The sequence below is a fragment of the Micrasema longulum genome, unplaced genomic scaffold (assembly GCF_059751315.1).
Source record: "Micrasema longulum isolate JH-2025_06_02 unplaced genomic scaffold, ASM5975131v1 h1tg000110l, whole genome shotgun sequence".
NCBI lineage: Eukaryota > Metazoa > Arthropoda > Insecta > Trichoptera > Brachycentridae > Micrasema > Micrasema longulum.
Genome location: NW_028277316.1, coordinates 217,535 through 238,471, shown reverse-complemented (window position 1 = coordinate 238,471; position 20,937 = coordinate 217,535). Strand labels below are relative to the sequence as shown.

Sequence of the window (20,937 nt, the reverse complement as noted above, 5' to 3'; positions counted from 1 at the left end):
ATTCTAATCTATGTGTGGGCTTCAGTATGGCGATCACCACCCCCGAAAGTGACAAATACTAGTCTTTATTGAGGAGGTGGTAGATCGCTTACACATACTGAAGCCTCCTATGCTACATTAAAACCCCAGGAAGGGCCGCCAAGTTGGTGCATGTACTTTTACGTCGGCAACAATAACTCTTTCTATTCATATACGAGTATAATGAGTCAATATCAAATATCATCACCAAATTTCCTTATACAGATATGGGTTCAATCTATTGCGCCTTATTCTTTGAGGTGGGGTCAATTTTTATACAAGTTCTTGACATCACTGCAACCTGTGAAGATCTATGACGGATCTATTGCACCTAGAACTCCAAGAAATCCTCTCATATAAAAGAAGTCGGATGTAACTACAACTTTTTCTGGACACTGCCATCATTATAATATACTCCAGGGGGTTTTCATGCCAATTGATGTTGCTACGTTCCTACGTTTGGTGACTAAATTCGTGTATATCAGCAGAGTCGTCTTGAATCTGGAAGATTAATCAAAAGTCATTATTTGTAAGCAATATAGGCATTAAACATTTACGAATTTAAAATTGTCAAATATATTGACCATAACCGTATAATATTGACAGAAACAATGCCAACATAAATATTGTTAAAATTATGATTCATTACATACCTACCATTGCCGGCCCTGGCTACTGAATTTTATTATTTGATTGAGTTTGGCAACGCTAGTCTATGCTACAAAAATGTTAATTTTTCTTTACAATTCCATGGTTTGAAATGAACCAATATGGTCTTTGATCACGCTTTGATAATCTCTGGTTTGATTAGTATGAGTAATCTGTGGTTCGTCTATGAAACGTGAAAAAACGAACCAAACGAACTTCAAACTTCAAACGAAAAATAATTGGGTTAGATTTTTCTTTCAACGTGAATGAAAAACCTATTCTCCTGGCGTTGAACAGTACTAATCTGTCAGTATATGTGTTTATTAGTCTATGTGTGTATATTTTGGTGAGTATTTAAGTAAATATACTATTCTATGGTTCCCTTTTCATGGAAACGATAAGCTTCAATAACCTTTTCTTATTTGGAACCGGGTTCAATATTTACCAGCGTCGTAGCTAAGGGCTGGCCACGCGGGTGGCTGCCAGCGGCGCAACCCTTAGGGGGGTGCACTTTGTAGACACACAGCCTTTATTTTTATCTTTCTCTTCCTAGAAAATAAGCCTAGGGTGGCGCAAAATTCAAATCTTGCCAGGGGCGCTCATGACCCTAGTTACGCCGCTGATATTTACGTATAAGTTCGTAAAATAATAAATTTAGAAATCACAAATGTCATTGTATTATTAGTCTAATCAGAAGTTTTTATTTTAGGAATCTGCGTTTTATAAAAAAACATAATGTCACTGTTCAAATGGAGGTTAATTAAATTCCCAAGGAGTCTGAGGTAATATTTCACTTTCACTCATTGATATATGTGTATACATTAGATGCGGCACTAAGCACCCATCTTGTGTTCTATTCAACCGAGGTTCCGAAACTTGTCTTGTATTTGGTGGAAAATAGTGTTTTACGCGCAGTGGTCAGTAAATTTGAAGCAGTGTACAAAAGCGCGACGTTTTGATTTCACAGTAAACTGGCATAGACAGTTAGTCATTTTTACTCTACTGCAATGTTGATGCGGCATGACCCGACAATGCTCATTTTTAAAACATAATTTAAACCTATCGTTCTATGACGCATCATAACTATACCTCAGTGTAAACTTGTGTTCCATTAAAAAAAAAAAAAATTGGCTATCATCAAGCCTCGATATACACTATGGCGCTGTTCTTGATAAGCTATTTATTTGCTCCCGGTTCAATAAAATCTTGCAACAACATTGTTGTTTATGTCCCAGTTGCATATTCGTAAATACCCAACACGTTATTCAACCAGACTGGCTTCGTAAAAAGCAGACATGTCAGATGTAGGTACCTGCCGCATTAACATCTTGAATAGAAAGCTATATTTACAAATATGCGATTAAATCATCAGTTATTTACGTGATTATCAGACAAACGGGTAATCATCGGGTAAAAAAATTACCTGTCTTGAAGATGCCTACTTAGGCAAAAGCGCCGTTGGTCAAAATAATTAAAAAGTAAAACTAAACCAAGAAGTTTCATTGATAAATTTATTTATAATTTTATCAAAATCATGAATATGTAAGGTTTGATTTTGAAAACAGTACTCATTAAGATAGACATAAATGTCATTGAGCGCCTGAGTGATTCCGAAACATCTCGAATGGGAGACATAAATACCAGAAGGCTTTAGGTATTTACGAACCTATTTATTTATTTATTTTAAAGAAACAAACAGTCCACAATGAAATAGTAACATTAAAAAAAATACAGTTTAAAGACAGACCAGCAAAGTTTCTAAATAAGAATCATACATATTATTAAATTGTGTTACAACAAAAGGGGGTGTTAATGTGTATTTGTATGAGAGTAAGTGTAGATATGTGTTTATGTATATTAGTGTAGGAGTAAGTGTTCAGGTGTGTGTATCATTAAATAGGAAGTGGGATTGTATCGCAGCCAGAAATAATGAGTCTTAATTTATTTTTAAATAAATTAAGGGGCATGTAAAATATATCAAAAGATGAAAAAAAAAGCACTATAGTTAGAGCAAGAACGATAGAGGAAAGAGTGTTGTGCATAGTTAGTGCTACAAACTGGCAGATGGAATAAATACTTATTTCTTGTCACCCGAAAGGGGACATTGAGATTAATTTTGGAGAGTAGGTTAAAAGAGTCTACTTTATTATTTAATAATTTATGTAAATAGCATAATTTAGATACAGTGTGTCTATTTTCAAGGGTAAAAAATCCATTTTGTTTGGCAGATTAGCTGTAAGTACAAAGCGTTTTATTGTTTTTATAATCTAGGTTTTTAAAAATTTTTCGTTGAACATTTTCAATCCTTTATGTTTGTTAAGTATTGTGGGCTCCACACAACTGATGCAAACTCCAAATTACTGCATACAAAAGTGTTGTATAAAGTTTTCAATGTATTTGGTTTTTTAAAAGGTTTGGAAATTCTTAAAATGAAGCACAGCATTTGGTAAGCTTTTTAAACAATAGAATTTATGTGAGACCCAAACAGTAATCTTTTATCAATAATAACTCCTAAGTCTCTTATCTTGCTACACAGAAATGATGACTTAAAACTATTTTTAAAGGTGACAACTTCTGACGATTTTCGTCTTCTCCAAGGAGATTTATCTAATATATCTAAATGAGGAAGGCAAAACAAACTTAGGTTTGATGTTTCTAAGTGTTCGGTCATGTCCTTCACTAGGGCCTAAAAAACTCTATTTTTTCGCTACAGAATCTGATACGAACATCGAATGTTCAGGATCTGAGTGTTAAGATTTGTGAGCACCCTGACATTTCATGAACATATAGAGACAATCTGTAGTAATGCATTGAAGATGTTGGGATTTGTTCTGCGGACTGCCAGGGTTTTTGAAAATACCCGCGTACTGAGAACTCTTCACAACTCCTTGGTGCGAAGTAGACTCGAGAGTGGCTCGATGATTTGGGGGCCACATGAACTGAAGTACTCTCTTATGATAGAGAAAATCCAAAAAAAGATTCTTAGATATCGCTACATGAGAGTGCAGGTATTATCCTTACCTCTACCTGACCGAGTTTCATCAGGATATGCTAGGCCTCAACATTTTAGAGACCAGAAGGAATGTGTATTTGACTACACATTTTTATTGATTGTTGCGCGGTATGATCGATAATTCTGAGATCATGAGAAGCATTGGTTTATGTGTTCCTGATAATTACCTAAGACAGCGTCAGCATAGATTGTTTCATATTTCGATATACAGAACCAACCTGCCGATGGTTATGCCTGTTAGAAGGGCTACCGCTATGCTGAATAACATCTTTCTGGATGTTGATCTGTTCCATGTATCTAAAGGGATTTTCCGTAGCAGGATTCTCCTACTATTTTGACAAGAGTCTTTATATATTTTTTGTCTTTTTATAATATGTACGTATTAAATTTTAGTTTGTAATGTATGTATTATTTAAAATAAATTAATTGAATTGAATGTATTGGTATTGGAGAACTATGAGGTTGAAATTTCAGTAAAAGCGATATTGTGAATCTCATAGTTTCTTCTGTGAGAATATTGTATCTAATCAAGAGTGAACGGAGGGCATCATAGTACGGATTGAGCTTAAAAAAGCCATGGATACCACCCGAAGATTTAAAGAATTTAGTGGCATGTGACTTTTAAGCATTTCGGATCGTAGATAATGATTGGAATAAATTAATCAAGTACATTAGATTTAAACAATTTTTATTATTTTCAGACGAAAATATACAAGGGCTTGGCAAGAGTGGAAATTGACAGTCGATTCCCTTACCTACAATCATCATATGAGTGCTAATTATGCTTCAGATATAGCCTTGGAACCAATTTTTTGGTTTGTAGATAATTTTGCAGGGGTTCTTGGAAAGGTAAGTCATGAAAAACCCCTTTATAATATATCGTGGGTATACTGGCAAAAAGCTTTAACTCTCAAATCCCTGTTTTGAGAAATCGAGCATTTAAGTTTTCTTCCAATTTTACTCTTTTATATCTTATTTAAATATAGTAAGATGTAAAGTGCTCATTTAAGAACATGTTTTTAATATTTTCTTTTCTTATTTTTATATTAAGTCAATATTAAGTTATTTAGAGCAATATTTTGAGTTCGTCCAAATTTTTGTAGACAAGCATTGGATTCAACTCCCTGGGCAGAATGGTGAATGTTACACAGAGTGTAAAGTGGCCACTCAAACCAGCCAATGACAGGTCATAAGCCCTGTAGATGCGTAAACTTCTATATTGCCTTCTTTAAAATGTTCTTCATCTCTGTTGTAATATGTTATTTAAAGCTTTTAGCCTGAATAAAATACCGGGTATACGACTTAACCTTAAATTTATTTTTAAAACTACAGATATATGAAATTTAATATGACTTCGAGTATTTTGCCAGTTTGTAGAGCGTTAAAAACTTAACATAATTGCATTATTAAGTCAAATCCGCATATTTTCGAGTTAACGTTTTTTGCCAGTATACCCACGATATTTTGGTTTAGTTTTGCTATAAAAATATTCTCTTGCGTATATGAAACCATAAAGGTAATTTTAAAACTAGTTGTAGAATAACAATAAGTATCTTTTTAAATACATTTTACAAGCGATTTCAAACTTAATTTCAATCTAAATAAATAAATATAACTGTAGGTGTGGTTTGTTGCTTGATTATTCATAACTCTCTTATTGCTGTAAGTTTTTTTGACACATTAAATTTTATCCTCATTTAAACGGTTGTAAGGTTTGTATGTTTTATACAACAAATTATAAGACCACCGCAAAATGTATAGAAAATTTCTTAAATGAGTATGAATCATGATTTATTGGCGTATTGTTTTAAAGTAATTGCTTGAGTATCTTGGGCAACTCCTGTGGTGTAGTGGTTAAAACTCTTGCTTCACACAACCGGACTCCAGGTTCGATTCCCGGCGAGACAGAGCTGTGATATGGAGGTATTTACTTTTGAATTTGATTTTTCTTTCTTTCAGTTTTTCATAGTTGCAGTTTCAACGCTAACTTTAGTGGTTGTGGGGATAGCTTATTGGCTTGGACTTCCATATTGGTGGGAACGAAGTCCCCCTATGACTATTTTCCTTTTGATATTTGGGCACTGGCTTCTCGCCAACGTTGTTTTTCACTATTACAAAGCTGTTGTTACCCCTCCAGGGAATCCTCCCGAGGTAAGTAAAAAAATATTTTGTTGGAAAATTAAGCTGCTTAGCCAAATTATGATTTTATTTCTAATATTCAACATGCTAATTTTATTTTATTCTTATATTTTATTAATGCTAATATTTATCAATATTTGTCTTAAATATATATTGTAGCATCCTCTTTAACCCCCATACATTTTTCGCATATGGCTATTTTCGCATGCAGTTATATACTTATTATTAGAGACTGGAAAACAGCGGTGTTATTATTTATGATAAGCGGTGATATTTTTTGCCGAAAGCAGTGTTATTTTTGAAAACTGGCGGTGATATTTTTTTGAACCAATTTAAATACACGGGATGATAATAAAAGTCAAATGTGTTGGTTTTTTGCATTAAAAAGATTTATTTTACAATAATACAACATTAAAAACACTGAATATAAACTACATATTATAAACTAACTTGTAATATATTTAAAAAAAACTAAATACAAAAAATTAAGCAAATATTACATAAAACGCGGAATATATATGTGTGCAATGCACATGCAAAATGTGGTCACCCAAAATCACCTTCAACGTCTCAACACATTTAGTCATGTAACACGCTGAATCTGTCACTACACTCTTCACATTTTTAAACTCAATATTGTAGTCTTTCAGGGCATCTATTACAGCCCTGACACAATTTGTAGCGTTGGCTGACTCTAAAAATTTTACCCCTGCCACCCACAGTTTTACCTCTTCAGAACTTGTATTAATTCTAAATAATATGGCGAACATACAACGGCCTTAAGAATCAGTAGTTTCGTCGCAAAACAAATATTTTTTTTTGTTTTGTAAAACTTCTTTCACTTTGCACACTCTGTCGGCTGCTACAATTCCGAGATACTAATGTTTTTGCGCACGGCAAATCTCCAGGACCTGAAAAAAAAAGCAATTGTAAACTGAGAAAGGAAAACTGTATTTTTGTCAATTTTTTAAGTCTACTGTCAAATGTTTTCATTCGGCGTTAATCTTTAAATTATAATAATGTTTGTTAAAGTTGTGGCTTTGGAAATTGTTTTGATCAGTGAAGTTTACGAAACAAATTAACTGCGTACTATAAAAATTACAGGTAAAATGTTGAATGTCGTATTTTTACCACTTTATAAATATGTGTCAAAAACAGTTAGGTTATCAAAATCGGTAAAATAACATTGAAATAAATATTTTGCTCAGAATGAAGTAAATAAAAATAAATCAAATACCTTGCATATATTTGTCAATCCAGGCTCTGACATGCGGATCATCGAGTTTTTCCAAAGGTATGTTGACTTTGATAAAGGTTTCAGTCATCTCTTTTCAGTAACATCTTTTATTTACAAGATTGCTTTGAAGTGCAAGCTGAATTCTTCTTGGCATTTTTCCTATGTTTCACATCATGAATATGTTTTTCTCAAGATTCCTTTCGTTCCCAAAATATTCTCATATTCAGCAGAATCGGCACATAACACTTTTATGTAAATATGACAGTTATGAAATCAAATATGGCCTCCAATTCGAATCAAGCCAAGATGCCATAGAATGACGCAGAGAAACGAGCGTGAAGTTAGCAACTTAAAATATATGGCGAAATATTTTATGGCTGTTGAAAGCTTGCTATTTTCCAGAAATACAGAATTTCGCGTTATTTAAAAAAACACAAAATTTCGCGTTATTCGTGTAAAAATGCCGAATTTTGCGTTATTTCTTGTTTTATCGCGATCGCGAAATTTTCCAGTCTCTACTTATTATCGACTGCTCTAACATACTTACGGAGTAGGTATTTATTTATTTTATTTTATTTGGGAAATCAACAGTTCTACATTCATATTTTTAGTAAACAAACAGATATAGTGTATAAACTCAGAACTAATAACAGATTTCCACATAGTATACAAAGTTAGTAAAGAAAATATATTACATATCAAATAAATACCTTATAGTATCTTTTATTGCATTCTAAAGCGATACTCTTCATCCTGTCAGCCACCTGCGCCTACCTTATACCCTATGAGACCCTTAAAATTGTTATCCCCTCTTAATAGAGATCCTTATAGTTCATTATCGTTTGGATGACTGAGAATATTCCTGATCATCTTTCAGTTATTTTGCTTACCTACCTTATTTGATACTCTCTGGTTGTAAACAACTGCTCAAGGCTCACCTAGCTAATTAATCTGTATTCCTTATTTGGAATTATTTGATATTCACCATTCTGCTTATGTTTGAACATCCACATTTCCTCAACTCTTCCATCTGTTGACTTTTGTAAAGTAAAAGAGCTGAAACCTTCATCATGCGGGCGAACCAATTCATTTACTAGGCAACGCCTGAAAACAATTTTCCAATTTTCATACTTCTTCTTTTACCAGGTAGTTAATTCAACACTGTTTTGAGTATTTACAAATGCTTGCAGACTGGCTGGATTTTCTTCCTAGGGAGTTGTTCATATTTAAATTTGTTGCAATAGAGAGGGAAAACATTTTTGTTTGAAAACAAAAATGTTTTTCTCTTTTCTGTTTCTCCCTAGGGAGAAAATCCAGCCAGTCTGCAAGCATTTGGACATACTCAAAACATTATTTTATTCACAGTTTGAAAAAAAATAAAATATATATTTTATATTCTATTTAATAATAGGGCTTTTATTGTGACTTTATTATGATATTGCGGATTTTGCGATTATTAATATCCTACAGCTGAAAGTGAATATTTTACTTAACATAAAAAATAAAAAAAACACTTAACATATCATCATTGGGTTTAATGTGAATTTATGCTACTAAAGTACATTTGATGCAAACGTATAAGTACAAATTTGTATTTTTCTTTGTTGCAGGCGTCACTAATTTCAGAAGCTGCCAGTATCTGTCGAAAGTGCATCTCACCTAAACCTCCTCGCTCGCATCACTGCTCTGTTTGTAACACGTGTGTACTGTCTATGGATCACCACTGTCCCTGGCTTAATAACTGTGTAGGTCATTTTAATCGTAGGCATTTCTACTTGTATATGATGTTCACACTAATAGGTGTGATGTTTATTATAATAGCCGGCATAGATATTGGTTATGTAGTACTGTGGGTGGGTGATACTACTGCCATTCCTTCGGACAATGAACCAGATTTGATTGGTCATCCTGTTCGAGTTAATAATTCTGGGGGCTTTGTGCCTATTGTTGGTCTTCCTGAGTATGATATGAACTTCTTGCCGAGAGAACACAATCTTCCTGTGCCTGAAATTACATTTGCTCAAAAAATATCCGCCAACCCTATTATGAGACGAGCTGTAATTTTCATGGCCTTGATAAACCTATCTGTATTTCTTGCGCTTGGAGCTTTGGTTATTTGGCATGGAAAACTTATATCCAAAGGGGAAACAAGCATAGAATCACATATAAATCAGTCTGAGACAAAAAGATTAGGTAAAGGTTTTCGCAATCCTTATGATTTTGGAATAAAAAAAAATTGGAAGCTATTTTTAGGTCTAGTAGGAGGAAGATCTGTATTTTTTCATGTAATTTTACCATCTGGACATCCTCCAGTTGGTTCTGGTTTAATTTGGCATACGGTTTATCAATCATCAAGAGATTGGCCGTAATAGCCTGTTTATGATTTAAAGTTTATTTCGACTGCTATATACACTGAATAGATAAAATGCCTAGAACCAATAATGCACATTATTATGAAAACCAGTGTCGCCAGTTCAGTAAAGACCTTTTAGATTTAGAATGTAAATAATCAATTAGAATAGTGAGTATTATTTTGTATTATTTTGATAGGGCTGTTCCAAAACAATAGAATTTTACGTTTTAATATAACGATTACTGATCATTGAATTAGTAGGTAATTTATATATGTTGGATTTGGTTTCCAAATGCTTTGTGATAAGCAGGTATTATGCAATTAGTATATTATAATATTTATGAAGGAAAGGAAAAAAACTGATTTATTCTAAAAAATAAACCTTAAAAACCTAAAGATTTTGAAGGTAATACACTTTTTTGATTTGTACTATTTCTTTATTTGAGACGGTGGGTAGTGTTGTGGACTCTGTATCAGGAGGTCCGAGATATGAATCTCGCTCTACCACAAGTTTATAATTTTAGAGAAATAAACTTTTATTTATTTCTCTAAAATTTTACTGTACACAACGGAAACATTTATTAACACATTATAGTACAAGTCATTTGATCAAAGCAATATTACTTTGAACTTAAAAAATAAAACAAATTTTATTTTACATAAAGGGGATATTTTTATGTCAAGTTAAATAATACTTAATGCCATTATGTTTTGAAGATGTCAGTTAACCTTTGTGGGGCGACAGTCTTGTAATCTCTCACCAAACCATTCACATGGCCACTTTTGATTGAATATTTATCTTCATGATTGTATTATGAATAAGGTACTTATAAATTAATAACCAAACTTGAGAAGATCTAAACTGTTCAAGGAACATTTTGGAGAACTAAAATAAACATTACAGTCCCATAATTTATGAAGATAACGTGATTGACAAAAAAGATTCATAGCAAATCACTTACCACTTGAAACCGTACTGCCATCTTGAATGTCATATGATACCGGACAGCAGTGATATTGGAACACTGCCACTTAACAAAACATATTTTTGTTTGTACTAAGACACTTGGAAACTTGGCCGTAGTGGCTTTTTGTACAAGGGAAACAGCCAATATTTGAAATCAGGAATTGACTTACCAACTCGACGTTCATGTGGGGGAAGGTGACCGCCACTATTCCGTAGTTTTTTCCAAACCGTTTTAAGATATTTGTGACTTTCGTCGAAAGTCTTCAAAAAGCATCCTTTGCAAATTAGACGTTTTGTATGTTCAGAACTATGAACGAAGTATCTAAAGATGTCGTTGCGTTTTTTCTTTGGAGAAGACTTTTACGTTTTCTTTCGGCAAACTTCAATACATTTCGCCATTTATATCCGGTACCCCCGCCACCCTCATCATGTGCACACTTGTATCATTTAGCACATCTTGTTCTTCATACAATTTTTTTGATTTAGTCTGAGTTTTAGATACAATTAAATTTATATTCATTTACACATAAAAATCGATTTGTGTAGAATGATGTAAGTCGTGATGTATTAGTTATCACAAATTAGGCATAAATTTAGATTCTAATTTGTAGGTACATGTTGAATTGTACCCTAATTATTATTGAGAAAAATCGGTTGAATGTGATATAACTCTAAATATATCAATATGCATGTTAAATATACTGAAAAATAAAATGTGCAAATTAACACAACCGCTCTTATGCCACAAAGCACGAAAAACAATGTGTGGAGCAATTACTTAAAGGGGTTACAACTTGACATATATCTAAATTCACAATTTTTTTGCCAAAATCCTCGCAGCTATATCACTTTGCATCAAATTATCCCTGAAACTATAGCAGATAGAAGAACGTGAGTTAGACCAAAAAATTGCCCATTTTTTTTCTGATAATTTCTATGTAAAAATCACAAAAAGGGTACAACTCGACTCATATCACTTATCAAATGAGGCACAGATATATATTTTATTTTTATTTTATTTTATTTTATTTTATTTTGGAAAGCCAACAGATTACAATGTTTATTAATTACAGTGTAGGTTAAATTATATATTAAGATCCAATTACTGGCCTTCTCGTAAGCCAAAAGATAAATATTACCAATAAGAAGTTAAGAATAGATATTAAATTTAGATATGTATGTACATTTTACAGTGCGGATAACATAATAATAAGTATACATACATATGCAGCGAGTATAACATTTGCGATAATTATTGAGCCTTATAAGAAGAACAACTTAATTGAAGAAAATAATAATTATAAAAATAAAAAAAAAACTCAAAAACTAAAATAAAATAAAGTGTTATATAAAAATATATGGGTTAGTCATTACAACATATTACAAATTCAATCATTCGAATGGTTTCATAAATAAAATTAGACATTTTTACTGAGTACCCATGTAAAAAAAATAGTATTAATTTAATTTGAATTCATAAATAAAACAATGAATACAGGGTTATTCAATTTATTCAACACATAATGAAATTACGATAAACACATAAGTAATAAACTAATAAAAAAGGTGAAAGACAGTAATGGCAGTATCTACAATTACATCAAATATATCCCACCTATCAATTGATAAAACATAAAGTTTAAGCTGTTTTATAAAATCCTAAAAATATTGGTACTTATACGAAAATATTTTTTTACTGAATTACAAAAGTCAATCAACATACACAAAGAAAAATTTATTAATTAAATAACACAAATAAAAAAAATACTTATAGTATATATACTCAATGACGGAAAAAATATTGATTGTATAATTTTACTATAGTATAATATATCGTAGTTCGGCATGCAACACCGCGTAAGCGACATGAAACATAATGTTCAGGAGAGCGAATAAAGTTGTTATTTACAGAAGTAATGAATGAAAATTTTTTTTTTTTTGCTTTTTAAATACCTGTATGTTTATTTTATTGGTTTTTAAATCAGAAATATTTTTTATTCGGGTATTGTAATTGTTACGTTCACATTCGCGGTTATGTCATTTTTTTAAGCCAAATATTTGCACATTCGCGGATTTGCACATTTTTTGCATGTAAATAATATTAGGTCAACCATAAAGAAACATTTTTTTTTCCTTTTAAACTATGATTGGTTCCAAGGATTTAAAGATAATAAAAATAGTAAGTTTCGAAAAATATTTTTTTTTCATATCACATTGTGTACATAATACTACACTATAATTATACTTATAAAAATAAATATTTATACAAGTACTACATTAAATTAAAATTATTAAATAAAAAAAATATTTTTCGTTCAAAGCTATGATTGGTTCCAAGAATTTAAAGATTATAAAAACAGTAACCTTTGAAATTTTATTTATATTTTATTATGTCACATTGTGCTCATAATACTACTTCCAAAAATATTATTTATGTAAGTACTACTACAAATTATAATTGTTATACTTACACAAATAATATAAGATAATACAGTATATTATTACATCAAAATTAAGTGTAGTATTTGATCATGAAATGGCTGACAATCAGTAGGCAATTTTTTTTTAACTCTTGAAGGTGTCGATATTTTGTTTTTTGATTTTCGATGGCCCTTCGAACATAGGAGGGGAAAAAGTTGGTAAAGAGAGGTTTTTTGGGTGATGAGGCAAATCTGTAAAGTTATCATTGAAACTAGTTTCAAATTTAATTATTCCATTAGGCTGGTATAACAAAACTCTAATGTCTGTTACATTAAGGCCAACACCGCGACCTGGCTTTGTAGACTGATAAATGTCTTGTCTTTTTTAGAATAATAAATAATAATTGGTTCTAAATATAACTAATTGGTCGACTTTCTGCAGTAATGGGATGATATTTTTGGCAACTGATCTAAAAAATCACTTACCTTTTCGACTGTTTTGATGGACTTAACATAATTTTTTTAATCTTCAGATGTTGTTGGTTCCACATTTTGGCGATCTTCATCGATATTGCCAGTCATAAAATATTGGATTTTTAAAGATTGCCTTTCTTGTTGCTTTATCAAATTTTTGGCAGTACTTTGTGGAGACTTTTTTGCACGCGGAGAGATTGCACATTGGACCCATTTTTCTCCCTTTTTTAGGTGAATTTTGCAAAATATTTTTATACTAAATCTTATATTTATATACATCAATACTGCGTATCCACCGCGTGTTATACAAGTAATTCCGCGAATGTGAAACCGTCAAAATGTCAACCAAGTTATATCGACACAACTTCTTTGAAAGCTCGTTAAAATTATACTAAGCATAGTCCATCTCATCATAATTACTATTTATTTTTAATTACCGTTAAATTGGAGACCTGAACACAATTTACAATGAAAATCAATTAATAATCAATTAATAAAACATATCGGACGGAAAGATTTGATTTCGTCGTAGTCGTTTTTTCCTGCCTTTGGCAAGATGATTGCTGTTGCAATTTTCCAAGACTTTGGAAAGTATCCTAATTCAAGGCATCTATTGTACAGCAAAAGGAATGTCTTTGTATTGTCTTGTATTATTACAAAGCATATATCGCCTGTCAAATTATCCATACCCGGAGCTTTTCTATTATTGAGGCAACTTGATGCGAATAAGAGTTCATTTTTTGTGATTTCGGGATCATTTTTAGATGTGTAAACGCCTTTTATGTCTTCCCTTATTTGTTTTTGTGTGAGGTTCTCATTAAGGGGATCATCATCTGGGTAGAATGTATCAATAATAAGCGTGGCAGTGTCTTTAGTGTCTGTGCACCAATTTGTACCAGATTTTAGTATTGCAATTATTGATTGGTATTTCTTTTTGCTCAGTATGTGATTTATTCTTTCCCAAATATTTTCTTTCGTTTGCCCTTCGCAGAAAGTCTTCCAGCTAGTTATTTTTGCCTCTTCTATAGTTTGGATGTATATTTCCTTTGCAGTGAGGTAGTTTACAAGCAGTGCTGATTTTCTTCTGCCACGAGAATTCGTCATTTGAATTTTGAGCTTTCTGAGTTTTATTCTGGCTTCATGAATTTCCTTACCTCACCATGGTGGTTTTTGTTTCGTATGTTGTTTTGGTTTTCGACAAACTTCCTGGCATCCATCTTGAATACACTTTGTGAGGAACTCAACGACATTATCGATATCGTCAGAATTCATGTGGTTCAAATGGTTATTGTTAGACTCCACTCTCCATCTGTCGACGGTGTCTAGCAGACTTGAAGAGCAGAATGTTATGTCGATAACGCTCTTGAGGTAAAGGTGACCGCAAAAGGCCTCGAAAGTGGGCCGATTACCTTCATTTAAGGTGTGCAGATTTAGTTCAGATAAAAAATCTGCAACTATTTCGCCCCTTCTGTCCATTCTCGCGCTTCCCCACCACACATTTTTGGCGTTAAGATCACCTCCTATGAGAATGGGAACATCTCCTAAGAGTCTGAGTTTATCCAGAGCGGGAGTAACATCCGAGGTTGGGTCCGGCGTCAGTTGTAATTTGAACCAGCGTTGTATTTGAGTCACTGTATTTGCTCAACAGAATTCCATTTAATTTGGGTTTGCAGATTATAACCGCTGCTTTACAGACATGCTCCGATGATGTTACCGATTGATAAACGGTAACTCCCGATGCATTAATTTTGCCCGTGTAGCCTGTGTAAGGCTTCTGAAGCAGCAGTATATCCGCCCCCCGTCTGTTGGCCAGTGCTTCTTCTTGTGCCGCTTTACAGCGGCCCAGGTTCCACTGTATAACTTTAGTAACGCCGGCGATGTGTGAATGGATCCCGGTTGTGGTAGTCAGAATGGAGCTAGCCATAATTAACTCTCTCTATAGTCCTCACCATCATTTTTATTCGGTAGGGACATTCCCTATCGTTGGCCCTGTGCTTAGATGCCTCAGTTTTACCCTTGGCCATCTTGATGCAGTTCCAGCATCGATGATCGGCTTCTTTGTCCTTCTTGGTGCAGGTCATAGATTTATGGTCTCCCGCACAGTGCAAGCAGCGGTCTTTGTTTTCCCTGCATCTTGCCACGGAATGACCAAAACCCATGCATTTATAGCACTGCATTAAGGGGCAGCTGTCTTCGACCTGTACCCTCTGGTATCCAATACTGATTCGACCTTGGCTGATCATGGCTTCTCTCACCTCCTTGCTTACAAGAAGGACGGCATTTCTCAAACGCTCGCTGTTTTTGTTGCGGAACGACCTTTGCAACTTTATAGTGTCTTTGGATTGGAGGTGTGGTGGTTGGTGTTACTATGATTGTATCCTGCGATGTAGTTGGGGTTGCAGGAACAATTGGTCGTGAGCTGGGGGATTTATGAGGAAGGACGCGACTGAGTCAGAACTCAACTTCCTTGGTTTTATTAACTTTTGTTTTTTGGCCCTTGGGACCACAGTTACAAATTCAGTGGCGTCCGGTACAGTCTCCATTGTGCCACCAGACGAGTCTGAACTTGACCCTGGGGGTTTTTCTACATCATTCATCTTTATATAAAGAAATAGAACTTAAAAAAGAAAAGAACAATAAAATATGCAAAGCAAAAATAATATATCAAATTGTATTGTTACCTGAGTCGAAGGTTAAGGATAAACTAATATACAAATGAAATAAACTAATTAATACTTATATGAATTATTCACAGCACTAAATAAAATTATTTTGACACGGATTTCACTAAATTAGTATGTTATTATCTACAAATCACTTTTATAAATACGAAAAAAAACACGACAACTGACAAACACATCTGCCACCTTTTGTTTTACTCATCAAATTACTTATCAAATTAATGCCATCAGTGAATCGGAATACTGAGAAGCAATTTCCCCCTTTTTCAATTTATTCATTTTTGTATGTTTCTGTGGTTTTTTCACAAAGTTCCATATGCATTGGTTTGGTGGTAATGCAAAAATTAAAATTGTTTTGGACTAGTGTACCAATTATCTGTATATAATTTCTGGCCTTTACCGAGGCAGTCATTAAACATAGTGGTGACAACAGCTTTCGAAGCCCCAATACATTGCTCGTCAGTGACATCCGTCCCATCACCACAATAAATAATTATGTTTAAATATAACCTGTCTGCGCGTCGCACAAAACAAACATTTTTATTCCAAATCGATGGCGTTTGGATGGAATATACTGTTGAAACTTAAGCCGTCCTTTGAACTCTCGTCAATGCATAGATTTTCATATGGCACCATTGTTTCTTTGAACATTTTTCGAGTGTGATTAACCAGAAGTTTAATTTTATTTAATTTATCACCAGCAATTTGAGTAGCGGGGTCTGACATATGCAGCATACTCAGCAATATCTGGTAACGATTTCTTGCCATCGTTTTGACGGGGATCTTTTGACCAGTGCTCTTCTATTGTGTGGTGCTTAATTCTGGTCATTAACTTTGTCACTGCAATAAATACGCAGAGCTCATTAAGGCTGTAGTCTGGTAAAACGAACGCAAAATTAGGAAATCATACGATTTTGCCATTTTAAAACGAATGTTTGTTAAAAATCGCGCAATAAAAAAAATTAAAAATTATTTATCAGATAAAAAAAATACTTTTTATATGTATTTCTATCAAAAAATGTACTTCAAAGTTTCATATAACTAAAATATAATTACTTTTAGACCGGCAGATTACGCCATTTCAAATTTAGACTAAGCTTATTAATCTGGGATCTCAATAAAGACTAAGTATTGAACTAAATTTTTTTATAATGATTTAAAGATAATAAATTTAAAAAGGAGATGGCCGCGGCAGAATCTTATTTTTTTGTTTTTGAAAAGAAATATTAGCATTTTAAATCACATAATTTTTTGTAAAATTTTCCTTTATTTCTACGTAAATTATGCAATCAGTAATACCATAAAAAATTAAAAAATATTGAAATAGTTTAGTTAAAACCTTTTTTTATAGAACTGTATTTTTTTTATATTTTATATTTATATATAATTACTTTTAGACCGGCAGATTATGCCATAAAGACTAAGTATTGAACTTAAATTTTTTAATAATGATTTGAAGATAATAAATTTAAAAAGGAGATGGCCGCGGCAGAATCTTATTTTTTTGTTTTTGAAAAGAAATATAAGCATTTTAAATCACATAAATTTTTCCTTTATTTCTACGTAAAATTAAACCATCAGTAATACCATAAAAAATTTAAAAACATTGAAATAGTTTAGTTAAAACCTTTTTTTATAGAACTGTATTTTTTTATTTTTTTTCAATACGATAATTCTAGTTGTAATATTCAATTTTAAACAATGTCTTTTTTGGGTTTTTATTACATTCAGATCGGCCCTCAGAGCGCCCGCAGACGGACGTGTTTTCTGTGCTCAAAATTTTAATGCCTTTTTCAAAACAAAATTTAGTTCGAAACATATATTTTTTGTGTTCCTTCTTATACAATTTAAACCAGGATCAAAACCAAGTTATTTTTTGAATGAATAGTTTGTTCGAATTTGATAAATCATTCAAAAATATAATTTCACGTCATATTCAAATAACCATTAACGACGTCATTTTACCCGTACACAAAAACGGTCAAATTGCACATTTATCTAGGACATACCAGCACTCGGTAGGTACTATGTACAAAGTGTACACTAAACAGACATATAATTATTACAATGTCGCGAACGCAGCCAACTTCATTGTGGTTGTTTGACGTTTTGCTTAGCCGGCCACTTGGACTAATAATATTTTCTATCAATCAGAATTACTTTATTATAGAAATCAAAGACGAGTGATACTTTAATCCATAAATTTGGAATATTTAGTGACCGATTTTATCATTACAATGCCGAAAAAACCATATGCTTTAGTCCCAAAACGAAAACTAAATCAATCCCAATTTCCAAAGGAGAAATGCAATGTAAGTTGGATTTTATTAATTTATTAGTATTAAAATTTAGAATACAAAGGACAAACATTTGATTTACATAAATAATTGTATCACCATTACAAATAAATGTAACAGTTTATTATTTGCTTATTTTAGGATTCAAAAAAGCTCAAATTAACTAAGGCCTGTGGAGAATACACTGTAAGTTATTGTCTTATTTACTTAGATAAATAAAATTCCTACAAAATTATACAAAACTATACTAAATGTACAAATAAGTTTGAATTTGGTAATGTATCCCAAAATAAAACACGTTTATTGGATTTTTATTTAACTTTATTTGTTTAAAAATACCAGAGCTTATATTGTGACGCATTCTGTCGTTTGAAAATGTCCTAACAAGACGAAACGCGTCACAGTATACGCTCTTATATATTTTTAAAAAGTACAATAATTAATTAAGTAATAAAGTACAAAGAATTCTACCAATTGTCTGCATTCACAATAAAAAAGTACAAATAATAATTATTATAACCCTTATTTTCTAAATATTGACTATCAATAAGTAGGGTTATAATTGCCTTTTGGGTAATATGCAAATTGAAATGTTTTAGGGTGTTCCAGCGAAATGTCTTTCAACTGATATTCTAGAAGATGACGGTTGTCAGGTTAGTATTCATATCAAAGTAGGAATATTTTAAGTATTTACATTAAAATAGCTAATGAGATCTAAATTGGATTATGATTATTAATTAATCTGTATTATTTCAGGCGCAACAGCTAGTTCCAGAACTGCTAGCACAGCCATTACACCCCTTTAAGTTGGAAGGCAGGAGAGTTGTGGACATCCAGGAATTTTTCACTAAAATCTAGGAAATATTTTCTCATTCTTCCATGTTTGATTGCAAAGGAACGAATATGGTGATTGTGGATGAAAAGTTGCATGGCTTTAATTCTATATTAAATTAAAAATGTAATATGTGTGGATTATGTTTTTCTGTAAATTGTTGCGAGGACAGATCGAATGAAATGAGTTTAAATGAATCGTTTGTGTCTGGAATATCGAGTATCGGTTCTGGATATAGTGGTTTGCAAGAGTTGACTGCTGCTGTTGGAATTCCTTGCATGAGTAAATGGAAGTATTTGAAGATCAATAAGAAAGTGTGTTAATGGTGGATACTGCGAAACTAAAAGTTATGGAGGAGGCAGCTAAAGAAGAGGGACAACTGGCTACTGCGAATGGTGAAATTGATGAAAATGGTATACCAATGATAACTGTTGTGGCTGACGGGTGTTGGTCTAAGAGATCATGCAAAACCAACTACTCGTCTAACTCGGGCGCAGCTTCTATAGTAGGGTTTTGTACGGGGAAAGTTCTATATATGTGTGTTAAAAATAAATACTGTGTGATTTGTGCCAGAGCAACTAATAAGAATATTGAGGCACCAAAACATGAATGTTTAAAAAAAAAACGGATTTGGATGAAGAGTCTTTTGAAAACTCCAAAACCATTTTTTTAAATAAATTCAAATTGTCAAGTCCTGAAAGAAATTTGATAGAAAGAACTGCGCCATGGTTTGGTAAAGTTTGTAAAAGAAGAATAGGAATTAATTGTTCAGGGTTAGTTAAAAGTATGCTATATAGTAAATCGCTAAGTAATATTTTTTCTATTAAATATGGTCAGGATAATGAACTGACCGCCTTAAACCAATTAAGCCTTCAAGAAAATATCAAATTTCAGAAGTGTGGGCTGTTTATTGATAGTGAATATTGTTTTCTAGGCGCCACACCAGATAGCATTAGTACGGATCATAGCGGTATCATTATAGAAATAAAATGTCCATCGTCTGCTTCTAATATGACTGTTGAAACCGCCATCGACAGTGGTAAAATTAAGTTTTGGAAAATAAATAGAAACCATACCGAGTATTATGTAAATCAAAATCACGATTGGTATTACCAAGTTCAAGGACAGTTGCAAATTACTAAAAAAAATATATGTCTTTTTGGAGTGTGGACCGGAGCCCAACATAAAATTAAAATAGAATACATAAGTAAAGATGATGATTTTTGGGAATCTAAAATAAAATTAAAATTAGAATCTTTTTTTTTAATCTGTTTGCTTCCAGAGCTTGTTGACCCCCGAGTTACACTATCCATGCCTATCAGAGATCCACCAAATGTTCTCGAGGCTATCGAAAACAAAAAAGTTGCGCCCAATAAAGTCATAAATTGTAAAAAAAAAGCTGTTTAACGAAAACATCCCATCAACCAGTAAAAGTTAAATTATCCTCACCAGTTTCAGAAAAATATTTACCTAAATCAGCTTAGAAATTCTGCCCTCTTTCAACTATGATGGTTTTTTTTATTTTTTTTATTTATGTAGATGTTGCTTTTATTATTTTTTTAATTTCTGTTTCCAGATACACAACTTTGATTGAACCTGTCCCTCCTAAATCAAGACCATTGTAACATGAAATATATTCTTATTTCTTTTTCACAATGTATTTTTCATAAAATAACAAGAAACTAAGTTTCTTTACTGGTTCTTCCCAATAATATATATTTTTGAACCATTTGCACTTTAGTATTTTTTCAATAATAAATGAAATTTTCCTCCACAATTTGTTTATTTTTACTTACAAGCGGTCCCACGATCAATTCCTGGCAGGGTTAAGTGAAATATGTTTTTTATGTGTTTTTAC

At 32.4% G+C, this 20,937-nt stretch overlaps 1 protein-coding gene and 1 long non-coding RNA gene across 2 annotated transcripts; both read left to right on the top strand.

The window, feature by feature from the left end:
* Positions 1–801: 801 nt before the first annotated feature.
* On the top strand, positions 802–9,835 carry LOC148284557 (palmitoyltransferase ZDHHC16). The gene is made up of 5 exons (XM_088238314.1): positions 802–1,012; positions 1,376–1,448; positions 4,381–4,528; positions 5,639–5,830; positions 8,666–9,835. The coding sequence occupies exons 2-5, from the start codon at positions 1,402–1,404 to the stop codon at positions 9,422–9,424; spliced, it is 1,146 nt and encodes a 381-aa protein (XP_088094440.1). The 5' UTR covers positions 802–1,012; positions 1,376–1,401; the 3' UTR covers positions 9,425–9,835.
* A 7,664-nt stretch (positions 9,836–17,499) lies between these two features.
* LOC148284556 (uncharacterized) lies at positions 17,500–20,477 on the top strand. The gene is made up of 4 exons (XR_015824526.1): positions 17,500–18,262; positions 18,389–18,433; positions 18,847–18,900; positions 19,004–20,477. It is a non-coding gene; the product is annotated as an uncharacterized LOC148284556 (long non-coding RNA).
* The last annotated feature ends 460 nt before the right edge of the window (positions 20,478–20,937 follow it).

Excerpts from the sequence above, each read along its gene's own strand:
- LOC148284557 (XM_088238314.1), top strand. The coding sequence starts at position 1,402 with ATGTCACTGTTCAAATGGAGGTTAATTAAATTCCCAAGGAGTCTGAG. Across the intron at positions 1,449-4,380 it reads AAATTCCCAAGGAGTCTGAG|ACGAAAATATACAAGGGCTT; the intron begins GTAATATTTCAC and ends TATTATTTTCAG. Across the intron at positions 5,831-8,665 it reads CTCCAGGGAATCCTCCCGAG|GCGTCACTAATTTCAGAAGC; the intron begins GTAAGTAAAAAA and ends TCTTTGTTGCAG.